Genomic DNA, 16,239 nt, shown 5'->3' on the forward strand with positions numbered 1-16,239 from the left:
TAGCCGATGTTAGCCAAATTCAGATCAATTTTCCGCCTTCTTTTCTCATACTTTTGCTACATTTACTTTCATCCTCCAGCTCATCTGCAGTAACACGGGCATGCTTTAATCAATTTAAGAGTTAATGAGGGCTGAGGGTACTTACTGGATTGTGTCTAAAAGGTACAACTCAATGATTGACCGTTGCATTTCCAGTAAAAACTTTTAGGCAAATTCCTGAATGAATGTGCTTCCTTCCCTCCCCCACTCCCATAGCACCTAACTTTAGGCAAATCTATTTAAGAGGACGTGAATAGATTACATAATTAATCATGCACCAGTAACTGTGGATACATTATGGGATTTCATTCCTGACTCCCACCTGAACTTCTTCTGATCCACACAGTGTTTTCACACTATAGTTACGTACACTACATTTTGTGAGTTTCTGGTGGAGCACAGTTACAGTAGAACATTGAATATGTTGCTACCGGAGGATCCCCGTGCTCCTTCCTGTATTGAAGTCCAATCTGTTTTCATCAGCCTTCATTCCCTCTTCTTCTCCCCCAACTCAAGCATTAAAAACACGTCAATGGAAGTTGACCTTTTGGATTCAAGAAGAAACCCTTTAATCAACCTCCGGTTTTTACTAGATTGACAATTTTTTTTTCAATGGCAGACTGATGTAATGAATATAAAGCTGTGGTCCAACACGGCTGTTTAAAATCAATGTTGGGGCGGTGTCGGGCGTGGGCGCAACCGTGGCGTCGATTTCGCCTCGCCCGCCACGATTTCTACTCCATCATGTCGGCTCTCCTCTCTCACATGATCTCTCTCGCAGCATCAATTCCGTCTCTCATTCTCTTCGGCTCATGTGCTGAAATAAGTGCGAGGCGGTTCTGATTGTTCTTCAAGGAAGACAGGTTTTACAACCTAATTTGGTTTGGCGTGTCGACAACAAATACATACAGATTTTTTAGTTGTGACTGATGAAAATTAGCCTTCTGAGCCAAGTCTGACTTAACCACAGGCTTCTTGTAGATTAACGGCAACTGAATAATTGATCTAAATAATTGCTCTTACCAGTTCTATGTGTGTGAGCTGCTGGGCGACAGTGAACGGGTCGTTGCAGATGGACAGCATGTCTCTCTGGATGGATGCCTGCGGCTTCGCCTTGAGAGCCGTCAGCCGCTCGGCCGCCGTGGCGTTGATCTTCACCAGTGCCTCCTCATACTGGCTGAGCACCGTCAATCTCCTGATCAGACCCTGGCTCATCTGGCCCACCGCCTTCCTGTAAACCTGGTAGGGTGGAAGAAGAGAGTTTGTTAGAGCTCAATGTTTTCTAGAGTTATGTTTAATTCACTTGGGACTCCAACATATTCCTCCATGACCAGTGTCAGAAAGTGTTCCAAATAAACTCTCTTCGGAACACCGAGAACATTTAAATAACCTCCAACTCTTTACCACAAGCTATTTCTCTGTTTTCCTGTTTTTCTCCAGCACCCAAACCTGATAGAGATGCCTGCCGTCAGGACACAGCTCCACCGCCGAGGGCACAAAGGCCACTGCAACTGAGATAATGAGAAGCCGAGCGCGATGTAGCATTTGAGCAGAATCTCCGGCAGCATGGGTGCGGCCACATTTTATTTATTCCCCAACCGCTTGTCTGTGGCAGAGGGCGATAACAACCTTGCTGGAATTTACAGCATGCACATGTTGACTCTGTGTCAGCAGAAACTCACTTTTTGAAAACTGATGCCAGCTCTCGGCCCCTAACCACAGAAGGACCCTCTAAAAAATGTGATGCCTCTGAAGTATTCATCTTGGAGGAAAAGCATGCCCCTGGTCACCCAATCAGGAAAGGGTCACAAGCCTCTTCCTGCCGGCCTCATTAAGGCCTCTCAGCCCAACCGGGCCGAGGACTCTAGACCCTCAAATAGGTTGTGAGGTCGAGAGGCCTTCCTCTTTTGAACCTTCCCCAGGACACCAAAACAGGCGACAATTAGATAAGTGTTCCCTCACGAACACGGATCAGCAAAGTTTTATAAGGATCTACATAGAGGGGCGGAAGGACATGTGCGTTTGATTTCCTACGTGCAGTATCTCGTTCGTGACCTCCGTCCAAACCACCGGTAGGAGTTGCACAAAGATTCTACCGGGGAGGGCGGCATTTCATGACTACAACCCTCCTCCTGGAACCTTCTGCCAATTTACACCCTTTAGAATCGAAGATCTACAAATGAGACTCCAGGATCAACAAGGTGGGAAGAAAACACAGCGAGACTTATGACGGATGTGGAGGCCTGATGCCAAACAGCAAATAAGTACGAGGACAAGGGGTTTTGATAGGAAAAGAAAATGATCGCACTCCCATCACTCACTGCATTTACATGATGGTATTAATTCAAATCTTGCTTTAGTCGGACTATGCTCTCTCTCGGGGCAACTGTTGTTATCCGAATATACATGGCAGTGAATAAATCGAATCATTGGCCGAAAGCATGTCATATCCGATACGATAGGTGGCGCTGTTTTCATTACATGTAGTGGTGATACAGGCATCTCCGCTTGACCTCTTCACTCTTCATAATGGAGACAACCCCGCTAGCTTCGGTGGTTGTCGGGGAGCTAGCGGAAAGCAAACGGAGCGCAAACGGGGAACTAGCAGCAGCGCTAGCAGGCTACATCAGGGAGCTAGCAGAGACACCCACCGAAGGTACTATCGGCTCGTAACCCGACTTTTACGTTTGCTTGTTTCTGCCGGCCGTGACAACTTATCGTCTCTTTCGACTTCCGGGTCACGACCTGGGAGGAAGGGAGGGAGGAGGCGGCGGGATCTTGAGCATGCGCACAAACGCATTGTCCAGTTCCGATCCGATTCACCGTTTACATGCAGCGTTATTCGAATTATCAATCGAGTCGAATCGAGTTATCCAAGGGTGTTAATCGGATCGTAATTGGACCGCAGTTATTTGAATAAAGGTGTTTACATGAACGGGATAATTCGATTTTAGTCGGACTAAGCCAGTAATTCGAATCCATGTAACCGCCCTGACTTAGGGCGGGAAGCATTTTGGAAAGATTCCCTTCCCGGGCGTGACAAATGCATCTGTCTGCTGGTGACGGGTGTGATGGCACATGAACAGACAATATTGCAGCCGTAGCAAAAGGGTGATTGCAAGATCGCACGTCAGAGAGGTGAAAAATGAAGTCGTAGAAAAGAAAGGAGGAGTCGAAGCGGACTGGAGATCAGAGAGAAGAAGTCTCTGCTCCTCGGTCAGGTACACACAAGTGATTACATCCTTCAAAAAAAAAAATCAATTAATGATACATTTGAATTTTTTTATTTATCTTTGATTGATTTGTGTCAAAAAAACGTTGCTTTTGGTTGACCAATTACCTCAAATCAAAATGTGTTAATACATATTTACATGAAGACACAACACATTCTGAGGGACTGATGCCAAAATGTAGAAATCAACAAAAACTGTTTAAAATTCAGCACTTGTTGAATGGAATTTATGCTGAAATAAATGAATAAATAATAAAAAATGACTTCTAATAATGTACTGTTGAAGTTATTAAAATGCATCCATATGGAATTGTCCCAGCTTGTCCAATGTGAGGATTCACCACTGTCTTTGTCATTCGGCATCATTGTAAAAGGTTTAATATCTTGTCTTGGGGCTCCTAGAATGTGTGAGGGCATTTCCTTCAATCCATAAAAAGCACAAAGAGATGAAAACAAACTGACACATTGTTCGGATCGTTCCGATGCGAGCACGCACGCACTTGTGGACATCGGGGAGACTCGCCACCGGGGCCACCAGTGGAGGAAATGGCTCCAGTTGACCCTTCAAAGTCACCATTTGCCATGGCTTCTGTCCCCACGACAAACAAGAGGAGGGGGCAGGAGTCGGGGTAAATATAGTCACAGATGTTGGAGACAACGTATGAGGCTGAGCAAGGGCACGATGTTAGCGACGGCTTCGACCCTGGCGGCGATCCCGAGGTGGCAGACGGCTGAATGGACGCATCGCCGGAGGTCCTGTTTTTCTTGGACCCGAGTGCCGTTGGTTTCTGCGGAGCGCCACCTGACCCACACTGTTTATAGCAGCTCAGCCGAGCAGCACTGATGAGTAGAGTGGGGGGAAAAGTGCTCAGGATTATTTTATCTAAAAAAAAAATCTGAGATGCCAAGTCACGATGGTTGCAGAAATATACCGCCCAACCATCGGAGATGTGCTGGCACATTCTCGAGATGCCCCGATCAGAGTCATTAAATGTTGTCATGAGCAGTTTAAAATTCTACTTCGCTCGATAATACAACCACAAAGTGGACAATTAAGTACATTCAAGTTAATGAAATCAATCCAATGTTTATGATTAATAGATAGAGCTTGTGTTTTATTATATTCATAAACCCTCTTTATTGTTGCATCTGTGTAATACTGATCAGTTAAACAAATGCCTTGATGATTGTCAGTGCAGATCTTATGAGATTGTAACGTCCGTAGGTCTAGTTTCTCGTCCTTTTTGTTATTACCGAAGTCCTACTTGGGTCTCAAATCATCCAAAAAGAGAGGAATCCGCCTCATAGGCATTTTATTCAATGTGCTATCAACATTATAACTCTAAAACTGACCTGTTTCTCAAAGAGCTTTGAGTTATGCAGCCCTTTAGCGGCGCCATGTGTTCTACCCTCGACCATGCTGCGTCTCTGGAAGCAAAAGAGACTCCTCCCACCTCAACAGTTAAGGTGTATTTCATGCTTTGATAACTTTTCATTGGGGCTGAACCAGATGTTGAACGTAACCAACTGAAAACATATCCACACAAACGACCATCACCTGTCAATAAAAGGTTCTATTCCTGCACCATTCCTTTAAAATATCTGCCTTGCATCCAGCATTGAAGTGTATATATAACGTGGAACCTTCTAAATCAACTTTAATCAAGTAGAAGAAAAGAACAAAGTGTAAAATCACAAACGGCCCGTGTTGAGGGTAACTCGGTGGCATGAAATGAGTGCAGACCAAAGCGTCTGTTTTCTTCTGGACTGCTGCTCTCTATATATCAGACCACATCCATAATGACAGTCCGTTGACAAGGATCAAGGTCCTGGAATGTTTTCAGTGTGGTCTGGACATGACATGACCAGATGTTCGGGACGTCTATTCTGGACTAAAAAAAAAAACTTTTCCCAGAAGCGCTGCTGCTTTGGTTTAGACACTCTGGAGAATCTGCCGGTTAACTCTGACCTCGAGATCTTCAGGTTGGACCGAAGTGTTTCCTTCAATGCACGAGTTGAAAAATATGTAAGACTCAATCGGCTCTGAACCGACACTATCTGTGGCCAACATGACGTCACAGCAGGGGGTTGTACAGGATTGCAAAAGACTCTTTTGTCAACACTGTACACACACGTGGAACCTTTGATCTTTTCAGGAAAAGAGCTTTTTACCCCACATAGATCTTTAAGGAAAGTCCATGTGTTGAGGAACACTCCTGCTGTTTTGGAGTTATGATCACATTTGAATAACAGAAACCAAAATGGAGAGAAATTTATAAGTTAAATATATATTTCACAATCTGCTCGTTTGGTGTTTCAACATTTACTTCCCAAAGCTACCGCTATCACTGTTGCACACACAAGTTCTCTGTGATGAGGGATCATCACTAAATTATGAGGTGCTGTCGCTTTCAATGTATCTACCAACAGATGAGTTAGATAACAAACTAGAAGGTAAAACCAATTAAAGACGTTACCTGAATAAACTACTTAACTACTGTGGATGCTTTTACAAAAGGATCTCTGCAGATCAATACAACATCAACAAACAAACAACATTTTGTGTGTCATCAACGAGGCAATCTTGTGCTACATGACCCTCTCTTGCCTCGAGGCCGGAATTGATTTCAACCCTCAAAGTTATCTTTTTGAGCGTTGAAATCAAAACATGTCCGACACAGCTTCCGTGTGTCTAAGAGCTGAGGGAGAGTGTATTACCAGTGTGAGAGGGGGGAGAAGTTAATTGGGGAGCAGTACATGTGTCAAGTAGTCATGGGAGAGACATATTGATTTCTACATTTAATCAGGATCAATACTCGTGCTCCTACTATTGATGAGTCATGTAAAGCCTGCATTGAAAACAGGTGGGCGGGTTTTTCTTATGTTGAGCAGTGAAAGAGGGACAGATGGACATTTGTGTGTGTATGTGTATGTATGTGTGTGTGTGTGTGTGTGTGTGTGTGTGTGTCCCACCACCACCACACACAACTCAACCGTGCAACTAATTCATGTGAGGACATGTGAACCGTCGGGACATGTACTGTCAGAAGCACGACTCATGGTGGTTAACCCGATTATTTGTCCAGACTGGAGAAAAGTAAAGGAACGCTCCCATGTCTGGTGACAAAACATGTGATGTACTGTAGAGCTAAATAAACTGAACTACTGGAAAACTTTCACTAAGATGATGGTTTCAGTGGTACATGTATCACATTGTTAAGAGTTTAGCCCATTAAAGTATCAGAAATGCCTAAAATGAATGAGTCAATGATATTACGGTGTCTGAAAATGTTATCGGAACATCTCTAATATTCTGGGAGGCAGGAAAAAAAGATTCAGCAAGAAATAGCTACACTACATAACTTCCTCTCTAAAATGGTAGCACTATTCAGGAAGGTAGTCTTTATGCTCTCCTCCTCTTCTCCCCTGAAAATGTAGCGTTTCTATCAAACTGCACGGATGTGACTTAATTTATTCAAAATCAACATTTTGGTCACCACGCTCGCGTTTCCCTTTCATGGCGCGCGGAGCACTAGCCGCTGTTTGTCCAAACACTACTTGTCTGCGATGAAGCCTGCAACGGTGGAGGGTCCGCATGTGCAACAAAGATAACAGAGGCGACGGGACAATAAACCGCTCTAAGTAAACTTTGATCCGGCCGGCGAAGCGGAGGCCGGCAGCATTCAGCTCTGCAGCAGCGAAACTATTCAAACATAGACGAGCAAAAAATAAAAGCCACCTAGCTAACAAACAATGGGGCTGTTCTCTCAACTCAGTCAGCCTCAAAAAGTGCTTTGTTGCTTGAGCCCCCTCCTCCTCCTCTACTGCTATCTGCAAATAAAATCTGCCTGTGTGTGTAAAGTGTGCTGCACATGCGGTCTACAAAACCGCATGGACACGGCTTGTAATAACACCACAACATATTATCTCATCAGCAGATCACTTTTTTGTTAACCAACTCATTTAGTGTGAATGGAAGAAGATAAAAAAAGAAAGACCAACCTCGTCTCCGCTGGCCAGCCGGTGGGTCAACTCCTTCAGGCTGCGCATCATCCTCTCGTCCCTGAAGTCGTACGGGAAGGTTTCTGTCCACTCCGTCAGCAGCTGGAGGATCTTGGGAGCGATCTTCCTGACTCTTATCTGGAAATGCAGGATAAAAACACAGAAGTATTGAAAGAACAGCACCACTACCAAGACGCGTGTTCACAATGTGCCGCTGCTTCCTGTAGCCAACGAGGATTAACCGGGGCTTAATCCAGGGTACCTTGTCCAGTTGGAGGTCGCTGAGTCGCTGCTGCTCCATGCACAGGTGACACACCTTCGACATGAGCTCGTGCGGGCGAATAAAAAGACGAGAGCTGAGCAGGAAGGTGAAGATGTACGTCCTCTGTGGAGAGGAAAGACAACACGTTCAGTACAATAGTGATCCCATGACATCAAACTGGATCATTTATCTTTGAGAATCGGGCTTTAAAGCCACATGAGGGGAAGGATACCGCAACAACTAAATATAGAGCGGGTAAAATAAGTATCTATCACGTCACCAAAATGTCTTGTCAATAGCATCTTTAGGAATATGTTTAGTAAGGAATATTTGACGTGTTCAATACTTATTTTACCCGCTGTATGAATAGGAAGTAGGGGGAATAAAAAAGGATATTTCTAGGAAAGATTAAGTAAGCCAGAAGGCCAACAAAGGAAAGATACTTTGTCACTAAGAGGGTCTGAAAGCACTGGAGCTTCTCAGACGGAACGAAAAGGAACAAAAAGTGGCTTCATCTCTTTACATTGATGAAACTGCAGAAGTTAAAACAATAACAATACTCACATCTGGATAATAGTCTACAGTTGGGACCAAGTGATGAATGAGAGCCTCAAGGGACCCGGACACCAGGTTGTTGTCATGGTAGTAGAGGCCGGAGTAGCCCTCCTCGTTGGTCTGGTACAGGTTCTTATTGTAGCCACCGGTGTTCAGTGGAGTCTGAGGCATGTTGTTCTGCAACGCAGACAGAGGGGCAAACACGGGGGAGTCAGTCAACACTCAGATAGATGTCTCACCACAGACGCTGATGTAGAAAGGAAAATAAATAGAAAATCCCAAAATAGCTCTCAGACACAAACGCAGACGGCGAAGGTTTTGGACGCAGTCAGCGCCCGTTTCTCCTCCGGATCCCTGCTGTCCGTTTTGAGGTTTCTGGGTTTAGTTTATTTGCACAAATGGTTGAGTGAAAAAGTTGAAATGCAAACTGTGGGTGAGACACAAAAGCATTTCAGAGAGAGAAAAAAATGTAAAAAGCAGTAGGTTTGTGAGTCATCTGCATTACAATAAAAAACACCAGATTAGACGTTCTACTGATTTATGACCCCACTGAGCGTCACTGGGAGTGGAACCCTGAACCATCGCTTCATCTGTGGCTTGCTCCCCAAAAACTAGACAGAGCTGCAGCCCAACATGTTTGCATCACCTCATATGCAGCAACTTTTAAATAAACGGATGTAAATAACAAAATGATTAGGAATTATTTTTTTTTTACACTTTGCTAGAAATCCATAGTGGGACAATTGATTCCTTCATAAAAGGTCTTGTACGGTCTTCAACCAGCAGATCTGTGCTTGAACACCCAGACGTAACTAAAAAGGAACGCGCACAGTGAGAGCTTGTGAGAGCTTCAGGGTCAAAACTGCAGCCCTGCAGGTCACCACACTCGATCACATGGCCACATGTGACATCACCACCAGGTGGAGAGGGACAAAGAGACAAGGAGACAGAGAGACAAGGAGACAGCGAGAGGAGGTTTGAGACGAGGACGTCTGACTCTGGAACTTCTAATGTACCGGTAGCAAAACCGTTAACTCCGTACATCATCAATACTCTGCGTCCCTAATGCGGGCACAATCCCAACAATTTATCAAACATGAGGTTTCCATCAGCTTTCCTCCTACTTGGAGTTTCTCTCCAGAGGATCGCACAAAGGAAGAGTGGGCTGAAACATGACCGAGACCTGCTGTCCGAGTCACCCAACATTTCCCCCATGTTGCCCGGGGCCTCTCCCCTCCGACCCTCCAACAGCTAGTAAAAAAAAAACGAGGACCATCGTAAAGTCCTCTGAAACAGCTTGCTGGTCCTCACAAAGAGAGAACAAGCGCTCACACACACACTTTCCTCTGCCGGCCTTCTGACCTCTGAACCTGCCACTTCTATCCCTTGCCAGGCAGACGACGTATGGTTGGGCACACACAAAGGACCTTTTCACACACACCCCTACAGCCCTCCAAACACACACACACACACACACACCATCACAACCCTCCACACATACACCCCCGTCTTCTTGTATGTGTGGAGGGTTGTCACCTTCCTGACAGGAAGCCTTGGAGGTGCGGCGCTGCCAGGGACGGACACAGGGACGCAGGATATCTAAACTACACATTGCCCTGCGTCAGCAGTGCTAACACACGACAGGCTTCACTCCGTCATGCCGTGGCTTGCAGAAAGCAAAAAAAAGGGGATTAACAGCTGCTGATCAGAGCAGAGAGGGAATTAACAGAGAATACTTTCCAACACAGAAGCCTTAGCTTATTAACCTTTAAACAGACAGTTTGATACAAATGACCTAAATCCACCCGTTTATTCAAAAGTGCGACCACACGAGGCAAACCACCCACCCCTTCTCTTTCAGACACACACACATGCCGCTGCACAACGCACACGTGCACACACGAACCATCGCTATTATTCAGCCAGACAGCCATGGCCATTTCCATGAGAAAGGCGAGCGTGTGCAGTCGGAGCATCTGCTGCACCATGTGGCGTCCCCCCACCAAGTGGGAGCGACCGGTCTGGTGGAGGGACGCCCTGCTAAAAGTCAACTGGTTTAGGCTTCTTTGTTTACGCCAACGAGGGTTTATTTGGTTGAACATCAGTGCCCTCTCCAACCACGGACATCTGCCGTTCACCGAGCAGCTCCAAACCAAGCTGGGGTTTTAGATGAAGAGCATGTCAACAGTAGCAGGTGATCTAGCACTGAGGACGGGCCCATACTCCGTTCCCAGGTGGGGTCTAAAACCACCAACCACCCGATCCCACGCTTGCCTTTTACAACCATTAAGAAAAAAAGAAGAAAAAAAAGTGTGGGGTGGTAGTTTTTTGGTCAATCAAGTTATTTTAGTCTTTAGAATTATTCTTGCTTTATTTAATGAAGAAAATAATTGGAGAGTTGCAGCTTTTCTTCATTTTATACCCTTCATTTATCTATTGACATGAAACCCAGTTTAGTTGGACTGGGCTTCATTTCAAGATACCTTTGACCTTTTGATGCCGTCGACACCAACCTTTATGTTCTGAAACTACACTCACTAACTCACTCACTCACACACATACACACTCACACAGGTTTATGAAATCTAATATTGCAAGTCGTGTTCATTGCGTGACATCACCGCCCCTCTCTAATGTCTTTGAAAAAGCAAACAGATTAATTTCAGGCTGCCGGGGTCAGGTGGGTTTCGTTGAAGATAAAGTCTTGTGTGGTACAATATAAAATGTAAAAAAGATCTTGGATAGAGGCCGCCATGAGATTAGATGTTTCACTTAGTTTGGTTGATCATCACACAGAGTGTCTGTCCTCCACACACGCCAGCTGCAGCTTTCACCATAATCCCAAAAACAAAGCGTTTTTACAATTGGCCTCCAGGTGTCGTGAGTAGTGGTGGTGGTATTTGTGATGTAGGGTGGAGGGGAAGGTAAAGTCTCCTGGCCTGACTAAACAAACTATTAGCGCGTTGCTGTTGGTTTCCACGTGTCTGCTGGCTGGGTGGCAGCAAAATGTAAACAAACAAAATGCCACAGCTTGCCTCCCCCCTTCATGGGGGCAGGTTGGATGGTATTAATTATAGACTTGCTGGCTGTGTGAATGCAGCCATCTGCCTCAATGTGTAAAAAAGTCTGTTTTTGACTTAAATTGGATTTAAAAACAGAGGATATTTAAATTTCTGTCTGTTTGTGCTCAAAAGATGTTTTTTTTGTACTGTGCCAAAAACGCATAAAAGCTGTAAACTGACATACAATGTGTTGCTTTTGGATAAAGATTTCTTGGAACAAGAACTTTTTTTTACAACATTGAAATCAATTTTCTACGCCACAGATCTTTGAAAATGTAAACTGGCCTATTTTTAAGCAAACACTGTTCCCATTTTTTTTTTTTTTTTTTTTGGTGAAACTGCTGATCGTCACTAGGCACCGAGTCTTTTAGGATTCAGGTACTTGTGGTAGTCTTGAGATGCTGGGACTCTCTCCCTGTCCTCTCAGTATTTACACCACAAGCAATAGCATCACTCGGCTGAAACACACAGGCCACTTAGAAATGAAACTAAAAAGATGTGATCATGTGTTGTAACATTTGTTGCAAACGTTTTCAGATCACGCTTCACTGAAAGGTTACAGATTATTACCCCTTTTCTTTGTTTCTGCCCCTGTGGGGAAGTTTTCAAACAGAAGGGCAGCAGCTTATCCCTCCGGGGTAAACGTAATGTCAGGAGTGAAAACCCTGACGTTTAGGTGAAACTACCTCCAGGCTGCAGCAATGACACAAGCAATCATTTGGGCAGGGATGATGAAACCCGGGTTGCTCAAAATATAAACCATCAAAGACCCAATGGAGGCTCTTCCCGGTCGGCCCTGCTAAGCACCAATCAGCAGTTCAGAAGGGCTGTAAAGGAAAACGCCTGAACACACAGAAAATCATTCCCCAGGTTCAAGAGACGTTTAAACACTTTCCCGATGCCATTTTCCCCAAGGAATTGACTTGCAACCACCCAGGAGTGCATGTTTTAAAGCAAATCAGCGCAAAGTGAAGGTGATTTTCACAGAAATTTTAAAAAATGATTAAAAAAATAGGAAAAGGGTGTTTTGCTTTTGCTTCATTGGGGTGGGAGGAGGAGGCTATAGGAGTGAGGCAATGTGAACAGGCAGGGACACTTTGGGGGATGAACAGTAAATCAACAACCCCGCCCCTCACCATTCCCCCCCACTGTGTCTACACTTTAAAGGCATGAAGAATCTCACTCATCCATGGCTTGAGGAAATGAGGGCGTAGAGATAGCCAAGTGGCTGCATGGGTTGGTGGAGAGACCACAGTGGTATAATGGAAGTTGTCTAAATAAAGAAGACTGTGCCGCTGGTGTTTGGAGTACTTATAACCAAACTAGGCTGAGGACTTTTAAGGTAGAATGAAACACATCTGTCCAAGGGTGCTAAGATCAAGTCATTTGATCCAAGTCTCAAGGTAGTGAAGTCATTTGGTCCAAGTCTCAAGGTAGTCACAAGCAATTTGGCCCAAGTCTAAAGGATTCCCAAGTCATTTGGTTCAAGTCTTAAGGAAGTCCCAAGTCATTTGGTCCAAGTCTCGAGGAAGGCCCAAGCCATTTGGTCCAAGTCTCAAGGGAGTCCCAAGTTATTTGGTTTAAGTCTCAAGGTAGTCCCAAGTCATTTGGTCCAAGTCTCAAGTCCCAAGTCATTTGGTACAAGTCTAAAAATAGTCAAGTCATTTTGCTCCAAGTTTCAAGGTAGTCCCGTCATTTGATCCAAGTCTCAAGGAACTCCCAAGTCGTTTGGTACAAGTCTAAAGGTAGTCCCAAGTCATTTGGTCCAAGTCTCAAAGAAGTCCCAAGTCATTTGGTCCAGGTCAAGGAAGTCAAACTAATTTGGTCAAATCCCAAGTAATTTGGCGTCCAACGTCATTTTTTAATGGTCAAGTCAAGCCATGTCCTTTTAACTACCCAAGAGGCTGCGGTTTAATCTGCTGTATTTTAGGACTACCTTGACACTTGACCGAAAGACTTGGGACTTGTCTTTATAAGAAGAACATTCAATGTGTGGCGAGAACATACAAATCGGAGAAGTTAGACATCACACAGATGAATCTCTCTCAACCCTTCTTGACCATCTTCACAGCCGTAACGCTCTACCAACAGTGTTTTGACTCAATAATGTTTGCAGCTGTGACACAGAGTGGTAAACATTACAGGTTCCATTCATGATTCTGTCACCTAGCATCATCATCAGTCCCTGACAGCCACAGACACTAAAACATGCTTCACAAAGTAACGCTACAGCAGGAACAACAGCTTTATGGCTTTTACTTTTGATTCTTTCCATGAATCCATCTTAAATGAAAACTGAAACAAAATGGGCCGCTTCTGGTTTGAGGTAGGATGCACTCCTTTCTGAAAAACTGTAAACTGTGTTTTGAGGCTTCAGTCAAGATGCATTTGGACTGGGAAATTCCTGACCATAAAGGAGTGATTTCACAATATGCTGGTTTAAAAGATACAGTCATCTGTGTTGAAACTGTGCTAAATGTAGTTTATTTTTAGCCATCTCTTTCATAAATCAGTTGTATCGGCCCATTTAAATAAATAAAAAAGGCTGTATTTGAACGTGACCTGCTTTACTTATTTTGAAACAGCAGTTGCATATACCAAAGCATTCATTTTTCAACCAAATTTAGTCAAGAAAGTGCTCCAGAAAACTAAAGTTCAGCATCTGCAATTCCATCTACGAATTTAGATTGTGCGGTGTGCAAAATCAACACATTTGCACGGTCTCAAGGGATATAAACACTTGGTCCCACAGTTGCATCACCACTTAGGAAATACATGTGACTGCCAACAACCCATTCCCCCCAAAGCATCCATTTGTCTACATTTGTCCCAACAAAGCCCACCACAACCGCTTCTGCACGACAGGAGAGTATAGTAGAACCACAGCAACAAAACTCAGGCATGAGCTTTCAGGGGAGGCCTTTTCATGCAGTCAGCTGGCCGGAGTCTTGCCAACAAATCACCAATAAATGGATTTAACTTGTCAGCACTTAAAGGAGAGCCCGGTGCATGCTTGTACCATAGCAAAGCCAAGGAGAAGAGGCCTGAGGAGCTCAGGAGAGATGTGGGATTAACTTCACTGATCTTTCGCTGTCTGTGCAGGAGGAGGTGCGGCTAGGCGAATCCTCTTAAACAGAAGGTAGTGTATGGAGGTTAAAAATAGTCCGCCATTGACACTGATCTAAAAAAAAAAATCCCACTTTAGGGATCACATTCGGGGAAATTAATATATACACACTACGTGTATAACGGTGTTATTACCTATTTGTTTTGATCTTGGAGATTTTTCATTACTCACTACTTCAATAAATGGCTCGATTCAAACAATAAAAACGAGAGCAGCTACATACATTGTGTTTTAGCAGAAAAGCGTTTGTATATGTGTGGCCACTTCTTTAAAACACGCTGGAGTGTGCGGAGCATGCTCCTTTACCACCTGCGCGCATGCTGGAAGCAGCGCGCGTCCAAACGGCACAACATTCAGTCAACAAAACCTTCAATATTCCCACAATAGATCCACGCGGCTCACCTCAGCAAGTTGTAATCCAGGTGCGAAGAAAAAAACTCTTTTCCAGAAATTAGGCAACAAAAAAAGAAAAAAAGCCTTTCAACAGACTTTCTCCTTTCTTCTATATATTTTTACATGTGAATAAACCCAAAGCAGTGAAACCCAGCAGTCCCTCACTGCAATATTGTTCAGGAACAAATGCAGGGCAGCATAACCCGGATTGTCGGGATATATCGGAGAGGAAGAGGAAGAAGAATCCGCATGAAGTGAACGACAGCTCCGGCTTCTGCTGCTCCGCCGCCCTTCTCTGTGTGTCTGAGCTGCGGAGCCAAGACCAGCCTAAAGACTTTATTGTGAGGGAAAGGCAGCAGCCAATCAGAGGCGAGAACCCCCCTCCCCTCCCTGTACCTCTCATCCTCCCCCTATCTATTTCAATTTCGTTTCTCTTTCCCTTTTCCCAATCTAGACTCCTTCCATCTGAATCGTTTTCACTCTTCCTCTTACAGGTTTCAATTTGTTTGGCCTACTGGAATGTTGGAGGATGAAGTGTTGCTGATCTAAATCCCTTCAAAAAGACTACAAATAAAAAATACAGCAGGCAAATTAATTTTAAACCTTGAGGATCAGTTTCTGTTTTATGTGTGTGGGATATGTGGTTCTTCAGTATTTTTGAGTGGTGTGTGTGTGTGTGTGCGTGTGTGTGTGCGTGTTTGTTCTTCTGTGAGTAAAATACACAGTTTATTTATAATAACATGTGCAATATAAACACAAATGTCTTGCCTTATCGCAGGCTGATAATAAATCAAACTACTAGAGACATCACAAAAGATCAGTTTAAACGTTAGGGGGTTAAAACATTTCATCCTGAATGTCACCTAATACACTTTATACAATCGTACCCAAAACACAAAGGTACCCAGGAGAGGTCCTTGAGCATGCCGCCATCCCAAAATATTGTTCTTCTTTTACGCCTGGCAGAGATCCTAACAATCCTTCAAAAGTCAGCAAAGTCAGCATGGATTCATTCTCTGGGGAGCATGAATGTCTGGATCTAAACGGTGGACCAACGGGCCGACAGAGTCGTCCCCCTCGACCGTGACAATACGACGACAGGAGAATAAAATATTCATTATTGTGTGTCCTGCTCTTTTTGAAGAACTCGAAGAACCGTGACTTCATATGGATGCTTCATGTGATGTAATAAGCCACGGGCAACAACAGCAAAACGTCTCAAATCTCGTCTCCAATCCAGAGGCATTACATAATCTGGTGTTAGTGCAGATTTACACATATGCACTAATCCCTCTTTTTCTCTGGTTTAGATGACGTTTGTCTACAAAGCTAAGGATCGCACTGTTTGTGTTGGACACAAACAATATAAATGCTTCCAGACAACATAAACCGTGGTCGGGGCTTAAATTAGGTTCTCATTTCAAGTCGAGACTTTGGGACATTTTAACCTTTAAATTATTAGAGCTAGTCAAGAAATTGTGTGTATTCAGAAGTGTTCTTTCACCCAATATCGTCTTTTAGGATCAATCATGTTCGGGTCACGCGTGAACTCAATTGTTAACATTGT

The 16,239-nt window shown here is 44.2% G+C and overlaps 1 protein-coding gene across 4 annotated transcripts in view; it reads right to left on the bottom strand.

The window, feature by feature from the left end:
• rasgef1ba (RasGEF domain family, member 1Ba) overlaps nt 1–16,239 on the bottom strand; it is a 79,653-nt gene that overhangs the window by 13,413 nt on the left and 50,001 nt on the right. For 3 of the 4 annotated variants that reach the window (XM_068605061.1, XM_068605063.1, XM_068605064.1), the window contains 4 exons: nt 8,100–8,267; nt 7,536–7,658; nt 7,274–7,411; nt 1,063–1,278 (listed from right to left, as the gene is read on the bottom strand). In XM_068605061.1, coding sequence (XP_068461162.1) covers nt 1,063–1,278; nt 7,274–7,411; nt 7,536–7,658; nt 8,100–8,267 — 645 coding nt within the window. Of the gene's footprint in view, nt 1–1,062; nt 1,279–7,273; nt 7,412–7,535; nt 7,659–8,099; nt 8,268–14,681; nt 15,049–16,239 lie in introns of those variants that run through there. The other variant, XM_068605062.1, reaches the window with a different exon arrangement.

This window comes from Clinocottus analis, unplaced genomic scaffold (genome assembly GCF_023055335.1).
Source record: "Clinocottus analis isolate CAN_PGR_092001 unplaced genomic scaffold, fCliAna1.0.p SCAF_7, whole genome shotgun sequence".
Lineage (NCBI taxonomy): Eukaryota > Metazoa > Chordata > Actinopteri > Perciformes > Cottidae > Clinocottus > Clinocottus analis.